Below are 18,044 nucleotides of genomic sequence, written 5' to 3' on the forward strand. Positions count from 1 at the left end.
TCCCTGGAAGAGTTAGGAGCAAGTCAGAGTCAACGCTCAGCGCAGGCAGCAGAAATACAAGTATTCACTCTTTCTACAAGCAGCTAATTTCATTAGAGAGAAGCTTGCATGGTCTGATCAGGGGGAAGCAGCCAGGCACACACAGTCCCTGGCTAGGAGCACATTCAGGGATCCACAGGAGCTGCTCCTCTCTGAATGCATGCCAGGGATGCAGACCCACGATGTGAGGGTACCCATTAACATGATGGTACCAGCCCCTGCTTTGCAACCTCATGTAACCAGGTGCTATTGGAGCGCGCATGAACAAGCTGGAGCAGTGTGTTAACACTACAGCAAGGGTTAGATGAGGGTGAGTGACGGAAAGGTTCTGCGTCAGCCTCTGGTGGGAGCTTCCCCCAACCCCCAGCAGCTCCCACACCAGGGGACATGGCACCAAGTGCCACTGGGCCACCAGTGACGGGAAGTGAACAGAGAACCACAGGCCAGGGGTGCCTAGAGAACAGTGCTGCTGTCTCACCCCTCTACATCAAGGCCAGCTCTCCATGGCCACTACAAATAGAGAATGAACTTAGGGCTGTTCCTAAAGGTCTAGTAAAAATACCAACACTTCTAAATACAACCATAATGGCAAGAAATGCTGCTTATCTGAGCGAGGCACTGAGCGCCGCAGTCGACGCACTGACCGAACCTCTCCAGGAGTTCCTACGAGCGCTGTGGTATGCACTTGCTTCACTCTGTATTCAGAACATACAAAGTTGACAACTTAAAGCTTTATTGTAGTTCGCCATAATATAAACAGGTGCTGACACTCAGTCAATGTCCATCTCTGGAAGCTTCTTCTCAGCAGCCGGCGGGGCAGCAGCGCTCTGCTCAGCAGTGGGGGCCGCGGTGTTGCCTTCACCCTCCCCATCCACAGGTCCGTTGGGTTCAGGTGGCTTCTGCTCCTCCTTTGGGAGCTCAACTTTGGGTTTGGGTTTTCGGACAATAGGATTGCAAATACTTGTCAATTCCTGGAAATCAAACAAAACACAGAAGTGGGTTTATCCAACCACAGCTCTACGTTAACCTGTTGCTCAGGTGAACTCTGCCACCACCAGTTGGATATTCAAGCCACAGGCAGATGCTCCCCAATGATCAAGAGGTTAACACCCAGTCACTGTCCTGCCACCACAGACTTCTTCCCTTAAGGTCTCTCCGAGCATGACAAACTAGACCAATAATCAGAAAGATTCATGGAAATGCAGTGAATTATGTACAAAGACTTACTTTAATCTTGGCTTGTATGTCCTTCGCTTTTATCACTGGGTCCAACGTAAGACTTCTCTTGTTCTGGAGATTAAGGTGGTTGTTCATCCACTCCGTAGCTTCATTCGTGCTCTTCTCCACTTTTGCCACATCTGCTTCATCCAGGTGGTCATACTGTTCATCCTGAAACAGCAAAGCAAGAGTAGCTGTTCAAAACCAGTATCTGTCTAAGTGCACTGCACACTGATCTCCTCAAACCTGAGCTCCCGCACACCAGAAAGACCCATTTAGCCAGGAGGCTTTTGGAGCCAGCAGAGCAGTTCACCTGATCATCCACAGCTCTAATCAGAGAGCTGAAGTCCATGAGGAAATCCACACCTCATGGACTTAAAAGACTGTCAGGTTTTCAAGCCAACATCCACTTCTGAAAATACAGCCAGGAGGGTGCACCAGCTTGTTGAAGGAGCTTACTTAAAATGCAGAAAAGACTTGTAGCACTTGCTTGTATCTGCCAGAAATTAAATACATAAATACCTTTGCTCTGAATGCAAGAACAGTTTTCATGTACTGCTGAATGTGCTTTCCTAATTCCTCAAATGCTTTTGGCCTTTCCTCCGATTCTTGGTATCTTGCCTGAATAGGCTGGCCCAGAGCCTGAAACAGAGAACAGCAGGTATCAAAACCCACACAGCCATGCTCCTGCACGATCTGATAGGGTACATTCACCACTTCTGAACCCCCCTGAAACTTCTACTATTCCCCCTACTTACAGGAAGGACTGAATCTCCCTCAACCCTGAACTGCTACAGGTTTACTGGAGGCCTGCTCCTCATGTGCTTATTAATGAGCAAGCTAAGCAGCTTGTTAGCAGTGCTCATCACTGCACCAGGAGAGCTCTGACAGCTCCGCACCTGAACAAAGCTCTCCACGTTCCCACTGGAACTTACTGCATCCAAGAACCACTTACCTTCAATTCCACCAACTTGTCAATGTAAATTTGCTTGGGTTGGTCTTCACCATCTTCATAAAGCCAATTTTCTGTATCCTCTAGCTTCAGTGTGAAACTATTTCTATCCTGAAGGAACCCACACAAAACAGGTAGGTGAGATATTCTGTTAGATGGTATTAAATGATGCTCAGAACCTTTCTGGAAGGGTTACAGGCTAAAAATGTGAGAACTCGTTTGAAACTATTTTAATGAGAAATCAGAAATCCTTCAGTATGGCTTTGTGGTAGAGCCCAGGGCTAAGGAAGAACCCTCCATCACAGCTGAGACCAGTATTGTCCCACAAACACCTATTCCCCCCACCTTTATTTTCTATTCACATTTTCATCATCAGTCCACAAGCAAGCCAGAGAACAGACAAAAACTCATCTTTAGTGAGGGAGTGATGAATCCCACTCAACTTGGCCCACTTCTGACTCAGATGGAGGTGCCTGGGCTCTACATGGCAAGGCTCCCACTGCCACCAACAGGGATCCAGGCAGGAGTTTGCAGTGACTCAACTGATTACCACAGTCCCCTAACTTTAAAGCTAACACACCAAGCTCCGTTAGTACAAGAGGGAAAGCTAATTAATAACACCAAGAGATTTTTAGGGCAACCTGTCCAGACACAGGCACCCACCTTTAGTCAGACCAATCCCTTAATTTTGTGCCCAGGTAGGACTGTCTTTGAGGTTTTTATTCTTTACACTATTCCTAAATACTGACAAAGAAGCAGAATAGGACAAGATGCACGAAAACCTTAAAAGCATTGTGCACATGCACCTAGTCTGTTTCAGTCTCAAAACATACACTCTGATAACACCTTAACTGCTGCAACTGCTTTGGACTAGAACACACCATGTATGCTGGGTACCATCTGCTGGTACTCAGGCCATATTTAGATAGTTATCTGCATAGCCAGAAAGGTTAAAAGCTATTTCTCCTCATTTAAAGTCTGAAGACAGTCTAGATAAAGACAGCATCTGATACAGGTCACAGGTTATGACAATACAACTGCTGATCGTACAGAAAGGCATTAGAAGATACCAAGTAAGCAGTACTTACATCTTCACTAACAAACTTCTCATAAATACCACAAAGTTTGTCTCTCATATCATACACATATTCTTCCACAGCATTCTTGGCATCATTCCTCTCCTTCTCTAGTTTATCCTGCATTATCATTTTGCCCTGTGAACAAGTTGTCAAGTTAGTAAGCCAAAAAGGTAGTTATTTAACATACACTGCTAGAATACCTTAAAAGCTTAAGGCTGACTTCAGATTTTGGAATAGTGTGATTTACAGAACTGTTCTAAACGCAGCACATGTATGAAGATTTGTGGCAGTTTTGGTGGGATACCCAACAGATCTTCCTCTGGTTGAGGAACTTTCAACTTGATAGCAGCTGCCACTGAGCACCTTTAACTGCAGGTGATCTCAGAAGTAATCACCCTGTGAACTGGCCTTCTGCAGAACCCCTCCTGAGGGAAAGTTACAGCATTCACTAATGGGAAGAATGTAGCTTGGCTCTGTGGGTCAATGCTGTTCACCTCACCAAAAACACATGAGCCTTTCCATCTTTCCTTGATTATCTTTATCAATTAACCATGTTCAAACAGCAACATTTCTGGAGCTCAACCAGTGAAATGGCAACTTTGGCAAGTAAGAGTTTACCTCATTCTCAATGAATAAGTTCAGCATATCCTTCCCTATCTGCCACACCAACTGGTTCTCAATGGGGAGGTCCACAGTGGTTGTCTTTACTTTAGCCTTCTTGGCTTGAGGTGGTTGATCCACTTTCTTGTCTTTCAAGTCAGCCTGAGTAGTCTGCATTAAAGAAATATATTCAAGGTAAGAACATCAGCCAGTTCACACAGAGTATTCAAGACTAATAACAGAAAGTACAACTGAGTTGGTGCACCTCAGCAGAGCTACATACTACCTGTCACACTGACAGTGCAGCTGCTAGTCAGAGGTAGTGAAGGCAACTACAGACTTTTCCCAGGCACACTGAAACCACCACAGGAGTGTAGTCAATAACTGAATGCTTCTCTAGTATTTAAGTTATTGAAAGCTACACAAAAAGGAGTGTTCACTCATTTCATTAGTACTAGAACACTTGCCAGGTCTGCAGTTAATTATCCACACTAGTTACATACTTCCAAAGCTCTAATCAAACACAGACTACCCATACATTCAATGAAAGTTCAGCTTCCAGAGCTACAGCAAAAGCAGCAAATACTTCTACAAGACTCATGGGAATACGTAGTGTGCGAGTGCATCCTGTAAAACAGGAGTCTCAAATGGTCACATTACCTCCATTTCTTCAGACTCAGCCTTATTTTCAGGTTGGGCCTGCTGTTGTTCTTCAGTTTTCTGCTGCTCTTCCTGATCTATTTGCATCTTCTGAAATTCATAAAGAGGTCCAATTTGACACATTAAACAATGCATATGCAGATCACTGCTTCAGCTCCTAGGCTCATCACATCACCTAGTGCTCTTTGGCAAAAGGAACAGAATGAAACCTAGAGTCTCAAGATTTAAGTTATAAGCTTCTAATCTAGGCAAGCAACAGCTCCACAATTAGGAATTTTATTTATACCCCCCAGTCCTGGCACCAAGAGGATCTGTCACCGGTGTAACATACTTCAATTAGTACTTGATCTCATCTTTGCTTTAGTTGTTGGATGTATCTACTAAATCCTTACACAAGTATTAGAACCTTCCCAGAACTTGGAAGGCTGATGAAGCACAACTGGCCAAGTACTAAGAGCAACAAAATTCATTACCTCTTCCTCTTTTGCATGCTGGTCTGTTTCCATAGGCTCTTCATTCTCATCAGATTTATGAACCTCCACTAAAGACGCACTTGAGACACTGAAGATACCGTGGATATTTACTCTGACTTTGACTTTCACTTTTGAACTGGATCCATCTGTTTGAGGAGTGACCTTCTGAACCAAGAAGTGAGCTAAGCAATCCCAGAGAGAAAAAAAAAGATATCATTTGATTAGCTTAATCACTAAATGTGAAGTAAAACCTGACTTGCTGACAACAGATCACTGCAATGCACTTAAGAGGGTATCAAATCCTACTCAAGTCAAACAAGTCAATTTTTTTTACTCGGCAGTGCTAGGAAACACAGCTATTAGAATTCTCTGTGGTGTGCTGTAAGAGAGCATTAAAGACAGCACAACTCTCAGTGTACCCCTTTCAGGTTTGTTCCAACATCAGGATGATCTTTATTTAGCCTACTTGTCCATAAACTTCATATTACTCCACTCATTTTACTGTAGACCCATGACTTCAGAAACATATCCCCATGGCACTTTCCAGACTATATGATCAGACAGAAGTCCTGAAACTTGTACATGGCCACTAATAAATGGTTAAAGAATGGTCTTAACCTATATCAGGATCTGGGTAAGGCAGCTCCTTGGGACAACTGTAGTATGCCTCCAGAGTAAACGGCTCCTTTCTGTAGAAGGTGAGGACCTTAGAAAACGGGGAAGCATGGTTCTTGGGAAAGACCTCACAGTCACTGCAAGAGAAAACAGAGCAATCCTTCAGTACGTGGCTAATGAATCTGATAAAGGTAACAACTTTTCTAGAGACCCTTATACCTCAAGGAAAAAGCTTCTTTAAGAAGGGACAAGAAGAGTCTCCAAACCTTTTAGGTTAGAGCAAGGCCAACAGCCATGTAGGAAGTGCTAAACTGCCCCCCATTAACGTCAGAAAAAGTATCAGCATTTGATTTGTTAACTGAGCACTGCTCTAAAAGCATCATTTACTCCAGTTGTCATCACTCGGTTTTAAGCTGTATATAATCATGAAAGCAAACTGAACTTTTTTACCTTAACCCTTCCTCTGCTGGTGAATTCCATCGTAAAGAAATAGGATACGGTATCAAATCTGTGATGGAGAATTCCCTCACTTTGAAAGCTGGGGATAAAATAGCACACTGAAAGAACACAAGAGCCATGTTAGAAACATTCAAACTTCAGGTGAACACTAACTTAATTCAGCAAGTGGCTATTTAGGCAGCTTCATATGCCGATTTACTCTAGTTTAAGGGAGGCTAATGGCTGTCTTAATCTGATCACTCCAAAAATAGAAATACACAAGTTCTGCCTTAGAGTCATGTTGTCTGGTTTGCTATGGTTAGGCTACTGAAGTGGGTTTTGTGCCCACATAAGGGATTAGGAAATCTCAAGTTACTTTCTACAGTGACACAGTACCAGGCTATCTACATACTGTAACAGAAAAGTCTCTTTAAGCAGATCCCTACAGCTCATACAACTGACTGAACAGAGCTGTAAGCACATGTTAAACATTTAGAGAAGTGAGGTGATCAGAGCAAAATCAAGGTGCCTTCAAGGTATGATAGCACTTGTAACTATTAAGAATATTTACTACTGCTTAAGCCATTCAAGCGGCTGATTCCAGCTCAGGAGACAGATTCCCATTAGCAAGAAGCTAAGCTTTCATTCCCATCCATGTTATTAAGCAACTGTTTAATATCACAAGTTCATCAGTAGTGCTGTAATAAAAAAAGGTTTTCCCCTGTTTAACCTGGGCCCCCAAAGGAGCCTGGAAGACAAAACATCACATGAGCTTTATCAAACTACCAATTCCCAGCCACACTGAAACATGCTCTCTGCTTCACTTCAACAAGCTACACTGACCTTCTGATTTGGCTTAGACAAACAGCACAACGGAATTGCTTAAATCTGCTATTCTCATTCTTCCAACTGCTTTCCTGAAGCTTACTTGAATCCATTCTAGGATACACATGAAGTATCCTTCATGTTACTTGGGGACCCCGTCTCAAATACTTGTGATTTCAGTAACAATACTCAAGAGCTAAAACAAACAGCACTTGTTACCTGCAGCGCACAACCTCGTGCCACAGCCTCATCTGCATTCAAAGTTGTACTGACTTCTTTGCCAAAAAATTTACTGATCTTCTCTTTTACAGCGGGGATCCTTGTGGTACCACCAACTATCTCTACTGCATAAATATCCTCCTTCTTTAACTCTAGAAAGGAGTCAGACATTAGTTTTTAGACTGTTTTACACAAATATGCCGACATCATAAACTAGATGCTTACACCAACCATTACTTAATTTAAGCTTGTTCTCCATGTTTCGAAGCAATAAGACTTTCAGGTTTTTACCTTGTGTGAAGAAGTTTAAAAGCTTGTAACTGCTAAGCAAGAAATTGTTAGCTGTGCTAAATCCACCTCTCTGAGCCCTGTCAAGACCCAAAGGAAGCTTGTGATAGGGATGTCTTTCCTGTATGCAGAACACGGAATGCATCATCACTTACTGGCTTGCTCCAGCACACTGCGAAGGGGGGGCTCTACTCTTGCAAGCAGCCCATCACACATCTCTAAGAATTTGCTTCTGTTGGAGGAAACCATAAATCAAGCTATAGCAAACCAGAAGTTAATACTGCAAATACAACAGGACACCAAAAGCAGAAAAATGCCACTGCAGCTACATGCTGCAGGGTTTTCCCTCCCCCAGTCCTAATTTTATACTTATGAACTAAACTCTCCCACAAACTTTGCTCTAGTAATCCAGGCACACTTGCAACACTCACAGCCCTCCCTCCTACCTCAAGGCCGCTGGCCAGCCTCTAAACATCATCATTCTTAGCAGCACCCCACACACACTGTTCTTCCATTTCCACCTCCCCCCAGCACTAAGCACTTCATACTGAGTTTGAAGTGCCAAGTTTCTTGACTGAAGCATTTTGAACGAAGCTTAAAGTATAGCCATTACCTGTTCATCGTTCCAGAGACATCAATGTCATTCATGAAGCACTCTATATTCATTGGGAGGTCGGAGGCATTCGCACTCATCAGCTTTTTCAGCTTCTCACACTCCTGGGACAGCCTCAGCAGTGCCCGGATCTTGGACTTGATGTCCAGTTTGTATTTCTTGCCAAATTCTTCACAGAAGTATTCAACTAACATCTCATCAAACTTCCTGCCTCCCAGTGTTGTGTCAAACGCTGTAGCGAGAACCTTAAAGAAACGGTACTCTTCAGTAGTGGCAGTTTCTCATTACTCAGTGACAGCAGTTAGCAGTTAACATCAAAGCATTTCTTGGTTTCAAGCACAGTCAATTTGTAATTAAAGCAAGTACTACAATGTTACTGCTGAGGAAGAATTGCATTGGTGCAGCCACAACAGGAAGAATCCGGTACAGTTCATTTTTTACTCTGCCTTTGCAGTGAGGAGTTTCTTTTGATAAGCCTCATCTAGAAGAGGCCCAACCTAGTCCAAACAATAAATCCATGTCCCATACTCAGCTTTCACACTTCAGACACTGCTGGCAACAACTAAGCTATTCTACTCTATCTCAGGGCAACCTAATTAGCAATTACATTACCAGCATCTGCAGTAACAGATGTACACATCCTGAGATACCTTTGGTTTTCTTTAAAGCCTACCAAGTCTAAGCCATGACTATCCTGTGCCTGTTGTAGCTGGTTATCAGATGTGTTCAAAGTGCTGTTGGAGACAGAACCACCGTTACCTTGGACAAATTCTGGCACCTTCACAAATATGAGACCCCTCTCTGAATGGCAATTCTCACAGGAGAAAAACCCCATGTACCAAATGCTAGAAGCAGCTTTGGACCCCCAGCCTTCCTGTAGCCAGGTGGCAACTTTCAGAGGCAATTTAGGAAGCTAGGGCAAGGCTCAGCAGCACAATCTGTTCAGCAGCTTGTACTGTAAGCACACCATCGGTTCACAAATTCTGCTTAGCCACTGTCAGTTTGAGTCATATCCCAGATTAATTTTTGATGCCTCAGAAGGGTGGAACAAGCCAAGAATAAAACCTGGAGAGAATAAATACTATTAACTCTCACAAATAGGTGCTCATTTCTGATGAGGGGATTATCTGCAAAGAACATCTGTGACCCATCCACCTCAGCTGATTCTGTGCTTTAAACATGTTGGGAACTGATTTTTTAAGTAACAGAAATCAGTGAAGTATCCCATTATTCTCCTCCAGTCACCTCCAGACAAGGTTTGGCCTCTACACTGTTTTAACTGCCTTGCTGCCCCGCTCTCCACTCTACACTCAGAGGCATCCCTTCCACACTTCTGTGGTTACAGTGTTTAAAAGACAAATCGGAGAAACACAAAGTAGGTCACGCTTCCTTACAAGAGAAAACAGGACTTCAACAAAAACCAAGACTTTCATAACTCTTGCCCTCTCTGCATTTCACTGCCCTGTGCTTGAAAGTTTGGGTTTGTTTCTCCAACCGATTCAGTTACTGGAACTGCAGAAGCCCAGACTGTAATTGTAAAAAGGCCACTAAGAAATGCTGAGAACAGTAATGCTTTTGCAGCTCACACTGTAACTTGCTTACCTTCCACTCAAAGCTTAACGTAATTAGAATGTTTTTGCTCTTTCACATGAGCCCCACAGCTAATGTTTAAAACATGACACTTAGAGCATCCTAGGAATGCCTGCTTTCATGCTTGCTCTCATGACTGGAGTATTCTCTGAAAGCAGCATCCAGTCAGATATGATAATTTCTGACTACACAGTTTAATTCGGGCTTTTTATTCTTTGCCAAAATGTGCTGATTAAGGCATGTTTGCTTCCTCCACACACTGCTCAAAAGCTCTCTAGCTCGATGCCCTACTTTTAACTCCAGACAAAGAACAACTTTAAGAGTAAGAACTGAGCTGTCTGGATGCACAGTGTAAAGACAAGCAAGCTTGCCTGTCACAGGCCCTGTATGCGCTGGTGAAGATTGCTACTAGTGATTAAAATGGATGCAGAACTGATTGTTTACTTTCAGCTTTCCTTTGTTGAATGCACAAACAGAAACTTGATACGCAGAATGCCCCATATCCACAAAAACAACATTCCGTGGCTTCTCCTCCGGGGCAGGCAGGTCTTGCTTATAGATCCCGTATGCCAGGGCAACTACACAGAGACAAGAAGCAGAGACTGTAGTCAGGATATTCAGGTCCATAATTCCTTAAGTGAGTCATCAGTAAAGATAATCAGCATTTCACCTTCATTTTCAAGCTACAGAAAAAAGTTTCTAGTTAAACAAAACTCCCAGGGCTAAAGGGACACGGAAAAACACAAAACAACATAAGCCCCCCAGTAGCTGCATTATAACACATACTAAGGAAGTATCTTTATGCCTCTGTAAAGCAACAAAATAACAGACCAGAGCTCAAGGAACTTTACGATCGACTAATCCATTTTAAGTTTACAAAAGCAGCAGTAACTCCAGAGGACATGGATCACTGACAGATTACAAGCCCTTTTATTTAATACAACTACAGTATTAAGCAAGGGAGAGAAAGGAAGATGCTACCTGCAGTTGTTTCATTTATCAGTCTCAGACAGTTGAGACCAGCGATCTGTGTAGCATCCATCACAGATCTCCTTTCTGCATCTGTGTAGAAAGAAGGAACCTGCAAGATGATCAGATATCCAATATAAGCATTTAGAACAGCCACCTTTAGCAAACAGCTACAAGTGTGTGTAGAGAATCAGTAAAGAGCACAACTGAGGTACCCTGCAAATTCAGTGCTCACTTCAGTTGAAACAGAGAAAGGGAAAGAAGAACATTACATGAAGACAAAGTTACTTCTTGTGAAGTTTCTTCCACCCTATTCTCAAGCCACTCATTTTAGGAGCAAAGAACCAGAAACAGGTATCAAATATTATTTATGCTGCTGATTAGCAGCCATTGAAGACATTTCACCATTAATGAAGTAAGTCTAGAGTTGAAGAGATGGGAGAAAGATTCATTTTAAACAGAAAAGACAAATACCTGAATATTCAAGTCTCATGGGCAATTTCATGCTGCCATCATTTCAGTCTATGATGCCAACCAAATAGGTAAGACCTGGTTACCATCACATACTTACAGAAACAACACAGTCAACTACAGGCTTCTTGAGCGCATTCTCAGCAGTCTCTTTTAGCTTGGTAAGAAGCATTCCTGTCACCTGTTCAATAGTAAAGTTTCTTTCTTCTTCCATATACATAGCCTTCAAAGAAGAATCATGCACACAGGTTACACTACAGCACAACCCACAAGCTACACACATAAGGAACATATGCAAGAAAGAGCCTTTACTAAAGGCAAGCTTAAAGAGTAATCCAGCTCTGTACAAGCTTCTCCCTGAGGGCCTGGCTCGTGCACAGCAACTGTGAGATAAACACTGGAATGCACATTTTAATTCACATATAAAATGTGCAGAGCAGCTTTGTGTTTTTTAACCCCAAGTTGTAAGCAGCGCATAGGATACCCTCCTTCCTGCTGGTGTGGGATAAGTTCATCAGTTATTGCTAAAATCCAAATCAGACAATCAGCTGTTGTAGATAAGGACCCATTTTTACCATTTCAGCTGAAGGAACTAAGCTGACTTCTCACAACTCTGCAGTACCTGGACAGTAGCCAAGTAAGTCCACTGGTTAAGTAACTTGTCTTCCAGATTCACCGTGGAGTGAAAGGTAAAAAGCACTGCTACAGCAGTTGGTGTGGGCTTTGCAAGGCAGTGAAGCTGTATAACTAAATACAGTCTCACCTAACACCTGGAGAGACCATCTGCATTATCAGCCTTTCATTCCCCATTTGAGATTTTCCATTCACAAGAGAACAAACTACAGCAAGAAGATTTAAAATAAACAGACTAAAGAGCACTTTATCAGTTTCCTCCTCTGGCTCTTTTTCAGATCTGCCAGACTTACCTTGATGCCAGTTGAGCCTGTTGGCAGCTGGACAAGTTCATAGGCAAGGCTTGCTTTTTCAGCTTGAACAAAGGGATCTGAGAATGCACGACCATGAAATCTTTTAAAACTTTGTACTGTATTCTTTGCATTTGAAATAACCTAGAGGAAAAGAAATCTTTAATACAACATGTCAGGGCAACATCTGAATTTCAAACAGAAGACAGAGTTTTGTTCTCATGCCTCTCCCACCGGCAGAGTTTTGTCATTTGTATCTTGTATCAGGGCAGTTGCTAGAAGGCACCTTCCCTCTGATCACTCACGGAACCTACAGGAATTTGAGATTTAAAATAAAACGTATGCTAGGAAACTGAGCCAAGATTCTATCAACATCTGATTAAAACAGCACTCCATTGTCACAGTGTAATTGTAGGACACTCTTTAAAAGTGACAGCAAAGTGTTTTTCCCCTTAACCTACACCCCAACTTTCTATCACAGCACAGCCAGTAATTCCACAAACAAAACAAGTACGTTGATGTAAACTCCAGCTCAGGTTCATCACATGCATGTGACAGTCAACACAGGCATTCCCACAAAACAGTTCAAGGACACAGTCACGAAGCTTTAAAAAGTCAAGACAGCCCCAAGATGCTACTGTCAAATTGATTTAACTGACAAGAGTCTTTTATTAATAGCAGGGATCAGTGCAAATGGAGAAGTGAAAGAAGTTACAGCCTGTTTTCACATGGTGAAAGCAAACTTGTTTAATTCTTTAATTTACATTAGAGCAAGACACATACTAAAACCCCAGAGCAGTTCACTGAGCAGACAACACTGTACCATGTAACATTTACCTGTGATTCAGTTTTAGTCAAGTGTCTATTTCCTACATAACCTGGGTCTGATGTTGGGTACATTTAGTTTCTGTAGGACATACCTCATCTCTACTGGATCTCTGTATCAATGCTTTTCTTTAAGCTAAGCAGACACTCAATCCCAGAAAAAACATCTGTATTTAGTTCTAGTACAGTTGTTCTGTTCTTGAATAACATGGTTGTGTCCAGTCATTTTTGTATTCTAGATAATGACTCTTCACCCATCTCTAGGTATTTTAGGCTAAGAAAAACCAAGTGTTTGAATAGTCACTTCCTGTAGAGGACTTCAAAGAAAAAAATAGTCACATTTTATAGGGGTTTCACAGCAACACAAGGCATGACACAGCAGGACCCAAATGTGAAGCAGGACAAGTCAGCTTCACTTTTTCTGTGTCCTTAAATCATATTTACCTACCTACACAAACAGACACTCAAAGCATAAGCAAGAATGCCCAAGACAGACATCTAGGTTGTAACTCAACCACAAAGAGTCAAGAAAGATATATTTACACTCAAGTATGTCCCCCTTCTGCCAGAACTACGCACTCGATGGAATTCCATAGAATGCAGTCACATAATTAAAAGCTATCATAAGACATACAAAAAGAACAAGCTAAGGTAGGATGAAGCACTCTGCTTAGCTTGCTTTCTGGGCTGAAAATGTAAATTCTTAGTATTTATCAGAATTTCAGAAGAAGCAAAACTATGCATCTTTTTTTGTTTCCACACTTCATCACATGCAATGATCAACCCTGAGCTTCCTACCCAAGATACCAGAGCAGCATTACATGCTGAGCAGCTGAATTCAGCTCAGCTGTTCACACATTATAGAGACACCAAGAAACCAGCTCAGAGACACCTGTCACCTTCCGTAATCAAACAATACACCCTGCTCCTCACCTACTGACTTACCCAGCCTACACTCTCACCTGGCTTTTAGCTGCAGCACCAATGGAGCGGTTCTTGGGTCCAAATGATATACATGACCTGTAATGAGAAGAAAGATTGACTGTTAGTAAGTGGTTGGTAGAACTGCACTGCTTATCTTGTTGAGAAATGTTGACAGTATCAGATTTTAAACAGCATTTGGTCTATTGAGGAGCTGGTCACTCACTGCAATATATGCACAGAAATTCTGGGAAGAAACAGGAACTTTCAGCTCAGTCAGAACAATGCTCTGCACAGCAGCACAGCACTGAACCCAAACTTAACTCATGCTGCTTCAAGTTCTATATCTATATAGTTAACTGGGGAGACACCCTTTAACTCAGTAGTTACACACGTAGCTAAGGCCATACAAAGATAAGTTGTTCATTAATAATACAGGAAGCATTCAACTGTTCAGAAGACATACAGGAAATAAATCAGGTATTCAGGAAATCATTCCCACATATCTGCATCAAATGCTAACTAAACTTCCCAGTTGCAAAGCAAACCTGCAGAGAAAAATTGGTGATTACATTTCATCTGCACTCACTGCAATATAGATTACAGAAAGAAAAACCATACTTCATGCCAAGCTACTTGTGACAGCCTGCAGGTCTGAAAAACACAGAATAAACCCCCTCCATTCTGAAGGAATTCCTGCTCCTATTAAGCCTCTTTATTTGCATACATAACAAAATTAAATCCAGCCCTCCAATCCAAGTTCCTCATACCACTGAGGTAAACTTACTGGGGAAAAAAGAATGCCATGAATCAAGTAGATTGTTACTATTCACACAACACTGGAACAGCACAATTCAACTGCTCCCTGTGCAGCAGGTCAAGAATCTGCTTTACAACAGGGCTCTGCCACAGGGCTGCCACAAGAAACAAATCCCATCCCAGCCTGAGGTTTGGAATTGGCCTGTCAAACAGAAATGGTCAAAACCAGAACTGAAGACAACAGTGAGATAAAGCACTGGGTTTGTATCTTCTTCCAATTTATTAACAGCTTAACAACTGAGGCAAAGCCCACCCCAAAGCAATGTGCTGCAACAGAATTAACACTTCTGAATGAACCTGTTGTTATTTGAAACAACTACTCAAAGGACCAGCTAAAGTGAGGGGATTCTGTGCTATGCAAACCCTAAGGGAACACAAGCTGTAGAGCTTATGGTTAAAAACCTCAGGAGCCCTACGCTGGAAGCTGGTTACTAATTTACTCTGGGCTCCAGAAAGGAATTAAAGACATGAACAGGAATTGCTGCTTTTCTCCTAGACTACAACAATAAGATACCCTGCTACTTCACTGCTCAGTTCACAAGCCATGGGCCCCATCCACCACAAATCCACTAAGACAGATCACAGAACTCTCAAAACCTGCCAGACTAAAAACTCAAAGCAGAAGTCCCTCTCAACAGAAGGAGACAGCGCAGTAATCAAAGATATGGTAACTCATTATGTGCAGGGAATAAAACCCTGAAGTGCAAACATCCTTCTTAACCATGCTTTATGAACAGGCAGGCTTCTCTGAGGAGCTGCAGTGGGACAGATGGGATTGTTCTCAGCTGTTCCTTCCCTTTGTGCCCATCCCAGCCCTTCTTTTCTCAAAGCCCCAGGCAGCCACATCAGGCCCTGGACAAAGCTAAGTTAAACTGCAAGGAAGGAAGGAGGAGGAGGCAGCCTCATTCCCCAAATCAGTTTACTACAGGATCCAGGGTTAACTCATTAAACACGAATTAGACTATTACACAATTTACTGGGAGCTGCATAACTAACCACAGCACCTAGAGCAGAGTCATAATCACACTGAAGGTCATCACAGGTCTAATGAAGCAACTTAAGCAGGGCTTTGAACTTCATTAATGCTCCTGCAGGCACAACTTCACACTCCCACCGGCTTCCACTTCCCCAGATGGTATCTCCTGCCCCTCAAAGCACATTTCCTCTACAGTAAAAAAAAAAAAATCAGCACTCAACTCCATAAGCTCAGTTACAACTTCACTTTCATCCTATGGAGATAATGGACAACCTCCCTCTTCCCCCCACCTCTCATTTTTACCAGCCTGCTCTCTACCACTTCTCCATTTTAAGAATATTGTATTCAAAGACAAACATGTTTTGTGCTGCTTTTGGATAGAGAAGTTCCAATTTCACAGGATTCTGGAAGAATCCAAGTGCAGAGCTGAAAGCAGATTCAGAGAGAACACCATTGTGCTACTGCACTAAATACAGTGCATTCAGCAGGGTTTACTTCACTAAAACAATGACAGTAACAGATACCTAAAAATCCTTTCCAAAACACGGATGTCATCATAGTAAATAGCGTTTAACCCTGACCATGAGCACGCTCCTGAGGAAACCTGCCACAACACCTTGCATGACTTCTCCAGAGGTCACGGTACAGAAATACTGAGCAGTGGCTTTTTGAAAGAGGCTGTTTCCAAGCCAAAGTCATTAAGCATTCCCTTTACAGATGGGTTTGCTCACACAGTAGTATCTGCATTCCTCCAGAACTGTGCTTGGAGATTAAGTCCTATTAAAAACTTTTTCTATCATTTGAATTATGCTTCTTTTTTTTTTCAATTTCACTTCAGCCCTTCATAACTGAATTATTTCCTGGAAGATGCTTTGCGCCAGGTACTTTACACAGCCTCAGTGAGCCATATGTGTCTTCTTACCTCAAATATATATAAGCAGAACTTCAGCTCCCTGAGGTACCCAGAGCTTCTAGACGAGCACCTTGAAGTTCTTCACATTAACTATTTTCCTAGTACATCTAACCCTTAAGCTGCCATGTTACTGACAACACTTCAGCGACTATTCCTTACTCCAGCACATGGTACCAGATTAAAAACTTCCTTCATTGATTCATTGCTTAGAGATAGCAACAGGCAAACAGAGCCGAGGTATTGTCTAATGAGAAGCAAGATCATTTTATTCTTCTCATCTTTATAAATAGATGTGAAGGACCTAAAAAAACCCCACCTAAGACAATGTAACTATCTCATTAAGACAGCTATTTACTCCAACACCTGCTTAAAATAAAACTATGCTACAACAGAGAGTAACTTTTCAGAGAGCTTTGCAAACAGTTCCCTCCAGATCTGATGCATTGGAGGGTTTCTTTTCCATCTTTATTTTGCAATTTATTCTTAGAAGAGTTTTATCCCAGTTCTCCCTCTCAGAAAGTTTATTAAAACCAGGCATCACACAGTGTTCCTGAGACAAGTGTTGGGAGTCCGATTTAGAGCAGCAGAGTTAGAACACACTACAAACGTTGTGAAGTGCGACCTGCTTCAAGACCGAGTTCACCGGCAAACTGCACTATCACAGCCAGGGCCTTTTCCAGGTAAGGTGTGGGGGGGGGGGCTGGCTGCGCTGCTCACATCCCCAGTCAGTCTGGTGGCTGGCTTCAAGTGAGAGTTTAAAAGCCTCAACACGAGCTCAGCGTTCAGCCCGGCTGAAATGGGAGGAGGAGAGCCTGAACTGCAGGGGAACAGGCAGGAGGATATCGGAACACGGTGAAGAGATTTATCAGGAGCTAAGCTTTATTACTTCCAGCAAAGATGTGGCTGCCTTTCCCTGTATTCACAGACCCCGTTCAGAAGTCAGCCCTGCCTCAGGGCGCACACGCTGCTCACACTGCACAGGAAGGAAAGCAGCAGCGCGGGGCACCCGCAGCCTCTCTCCGCGCCGGCCGCGCGGTACCGCTCGCTTCCTATCGCGTTTGTATGGCAAACCCAGCGCCCCCAGCCCCGGCTGCCTCCCGCCCCGGCACACCCGGCCCCGGCGGCCGCGGTCCCTCCGGCGGGAGGCCGCCGCCTCAGCGCGGCCCGCGCCCCACTCACGGCGTGCTGCGGTCGCTGTACTCGTTGGCGATGGTCTCGATGCCGCCGGCGCGGGCCACGGCCACATAGCAGCTCTGGAAACCCAGATCGATGCCCACCACGGACATGGCTGCGGCACGGAGGAGCGGCGGGGCGCGGCGCGGTTAAATGCGCGGCGGCGGGGCCTGCCCGGGCGGGGGCACTTCTCGAAGGATCCCGTCGGGCCGCGGCACAGAAGAGAGCGCAGGGAGGAGGCGGATCTCGCGAGACTAACGAGGGGCGCGGGGATCGCGCCGGGGGGCGGGGCTAGCGCTGGCCACGCCCCCAGCTCTGTGCGCGCGCTTTTCCTTGGCCAGAAGTGAGGGGTTTGTGTCGAGAAAGGGGGGTTCTGTGCCCTGCCTGCCTTTAGGTCTGGGGCGTCACAGCCCCGTTCGTGCCCTGCAGTGCCGAGAGGAAGAAC

The 18,044-nt window shown here is 43.7% G+C and overlaps 1 protein-coding gene across 1 annotated transcript; it reads right to left on the reverse strand.

Moving 5' to 3' along the window:
• Window positions 1–755: 755 nt before the first annotated feature.
• HSPA4 (heat shock protein family A (Hsp70) member 4) lies at window positions 756–17,838 on the reverse strand. Its single transcript, XM_057427815.1, has 19 exons — window positions 17,606–17,838; window positions 13,760–13,817; window positions 11,976–12,116; window positions 11,150–11,272; window positions 10,591–10,690; window positions 10,054–10,187; window positions 8,020–8,264; window positions 7,562–7,638; window positions 7,119–7,270; window positions 6,087–6,193; window positions 5,640–5,773; window positions 5,022–5,203; window positions 4,549–4,638; window positions 3,907–4,059; window positions 3,298–3,423; window positions 2,213–2,320; window positions 1,780–1,899; window positions 1,267–1,428; window positions 756–1,010 (listed from the first exon to the last, which is right to left on the reverse strand). Exons 1-19 carry the CDS (start codon window positions 17,710–17,712, stop codon window positions 810–812), a joined length of 2,520 nt encoding a protein of 839 aa, XP_057283798.1. The 5' UTR covers window positions 17,713–17,838; the 3' UTR covers window positions 756–809.
• Window positions 17,839–18,044: the final 206 nt, after the last annotated feature.

Source organism: Pezoporus wallicus, unplaced genomic scaffold, assembly GCF_028554395.1.
Source record: "Pezoporus wallicus isolate ANWC-B61680 ecotype Strahan unplaced genomic scaffold, APGP_CSIRO_Pwel_v1 contig_13614, whole genome shotgun sequence".
In the NCBI taxonomy this organism is placed as follows: Eukaryota; Metazoa; Chordata; class Aves; order Psittaciformes; family Psittacidae; genus Pezoporus; species Pezoporus wallicus.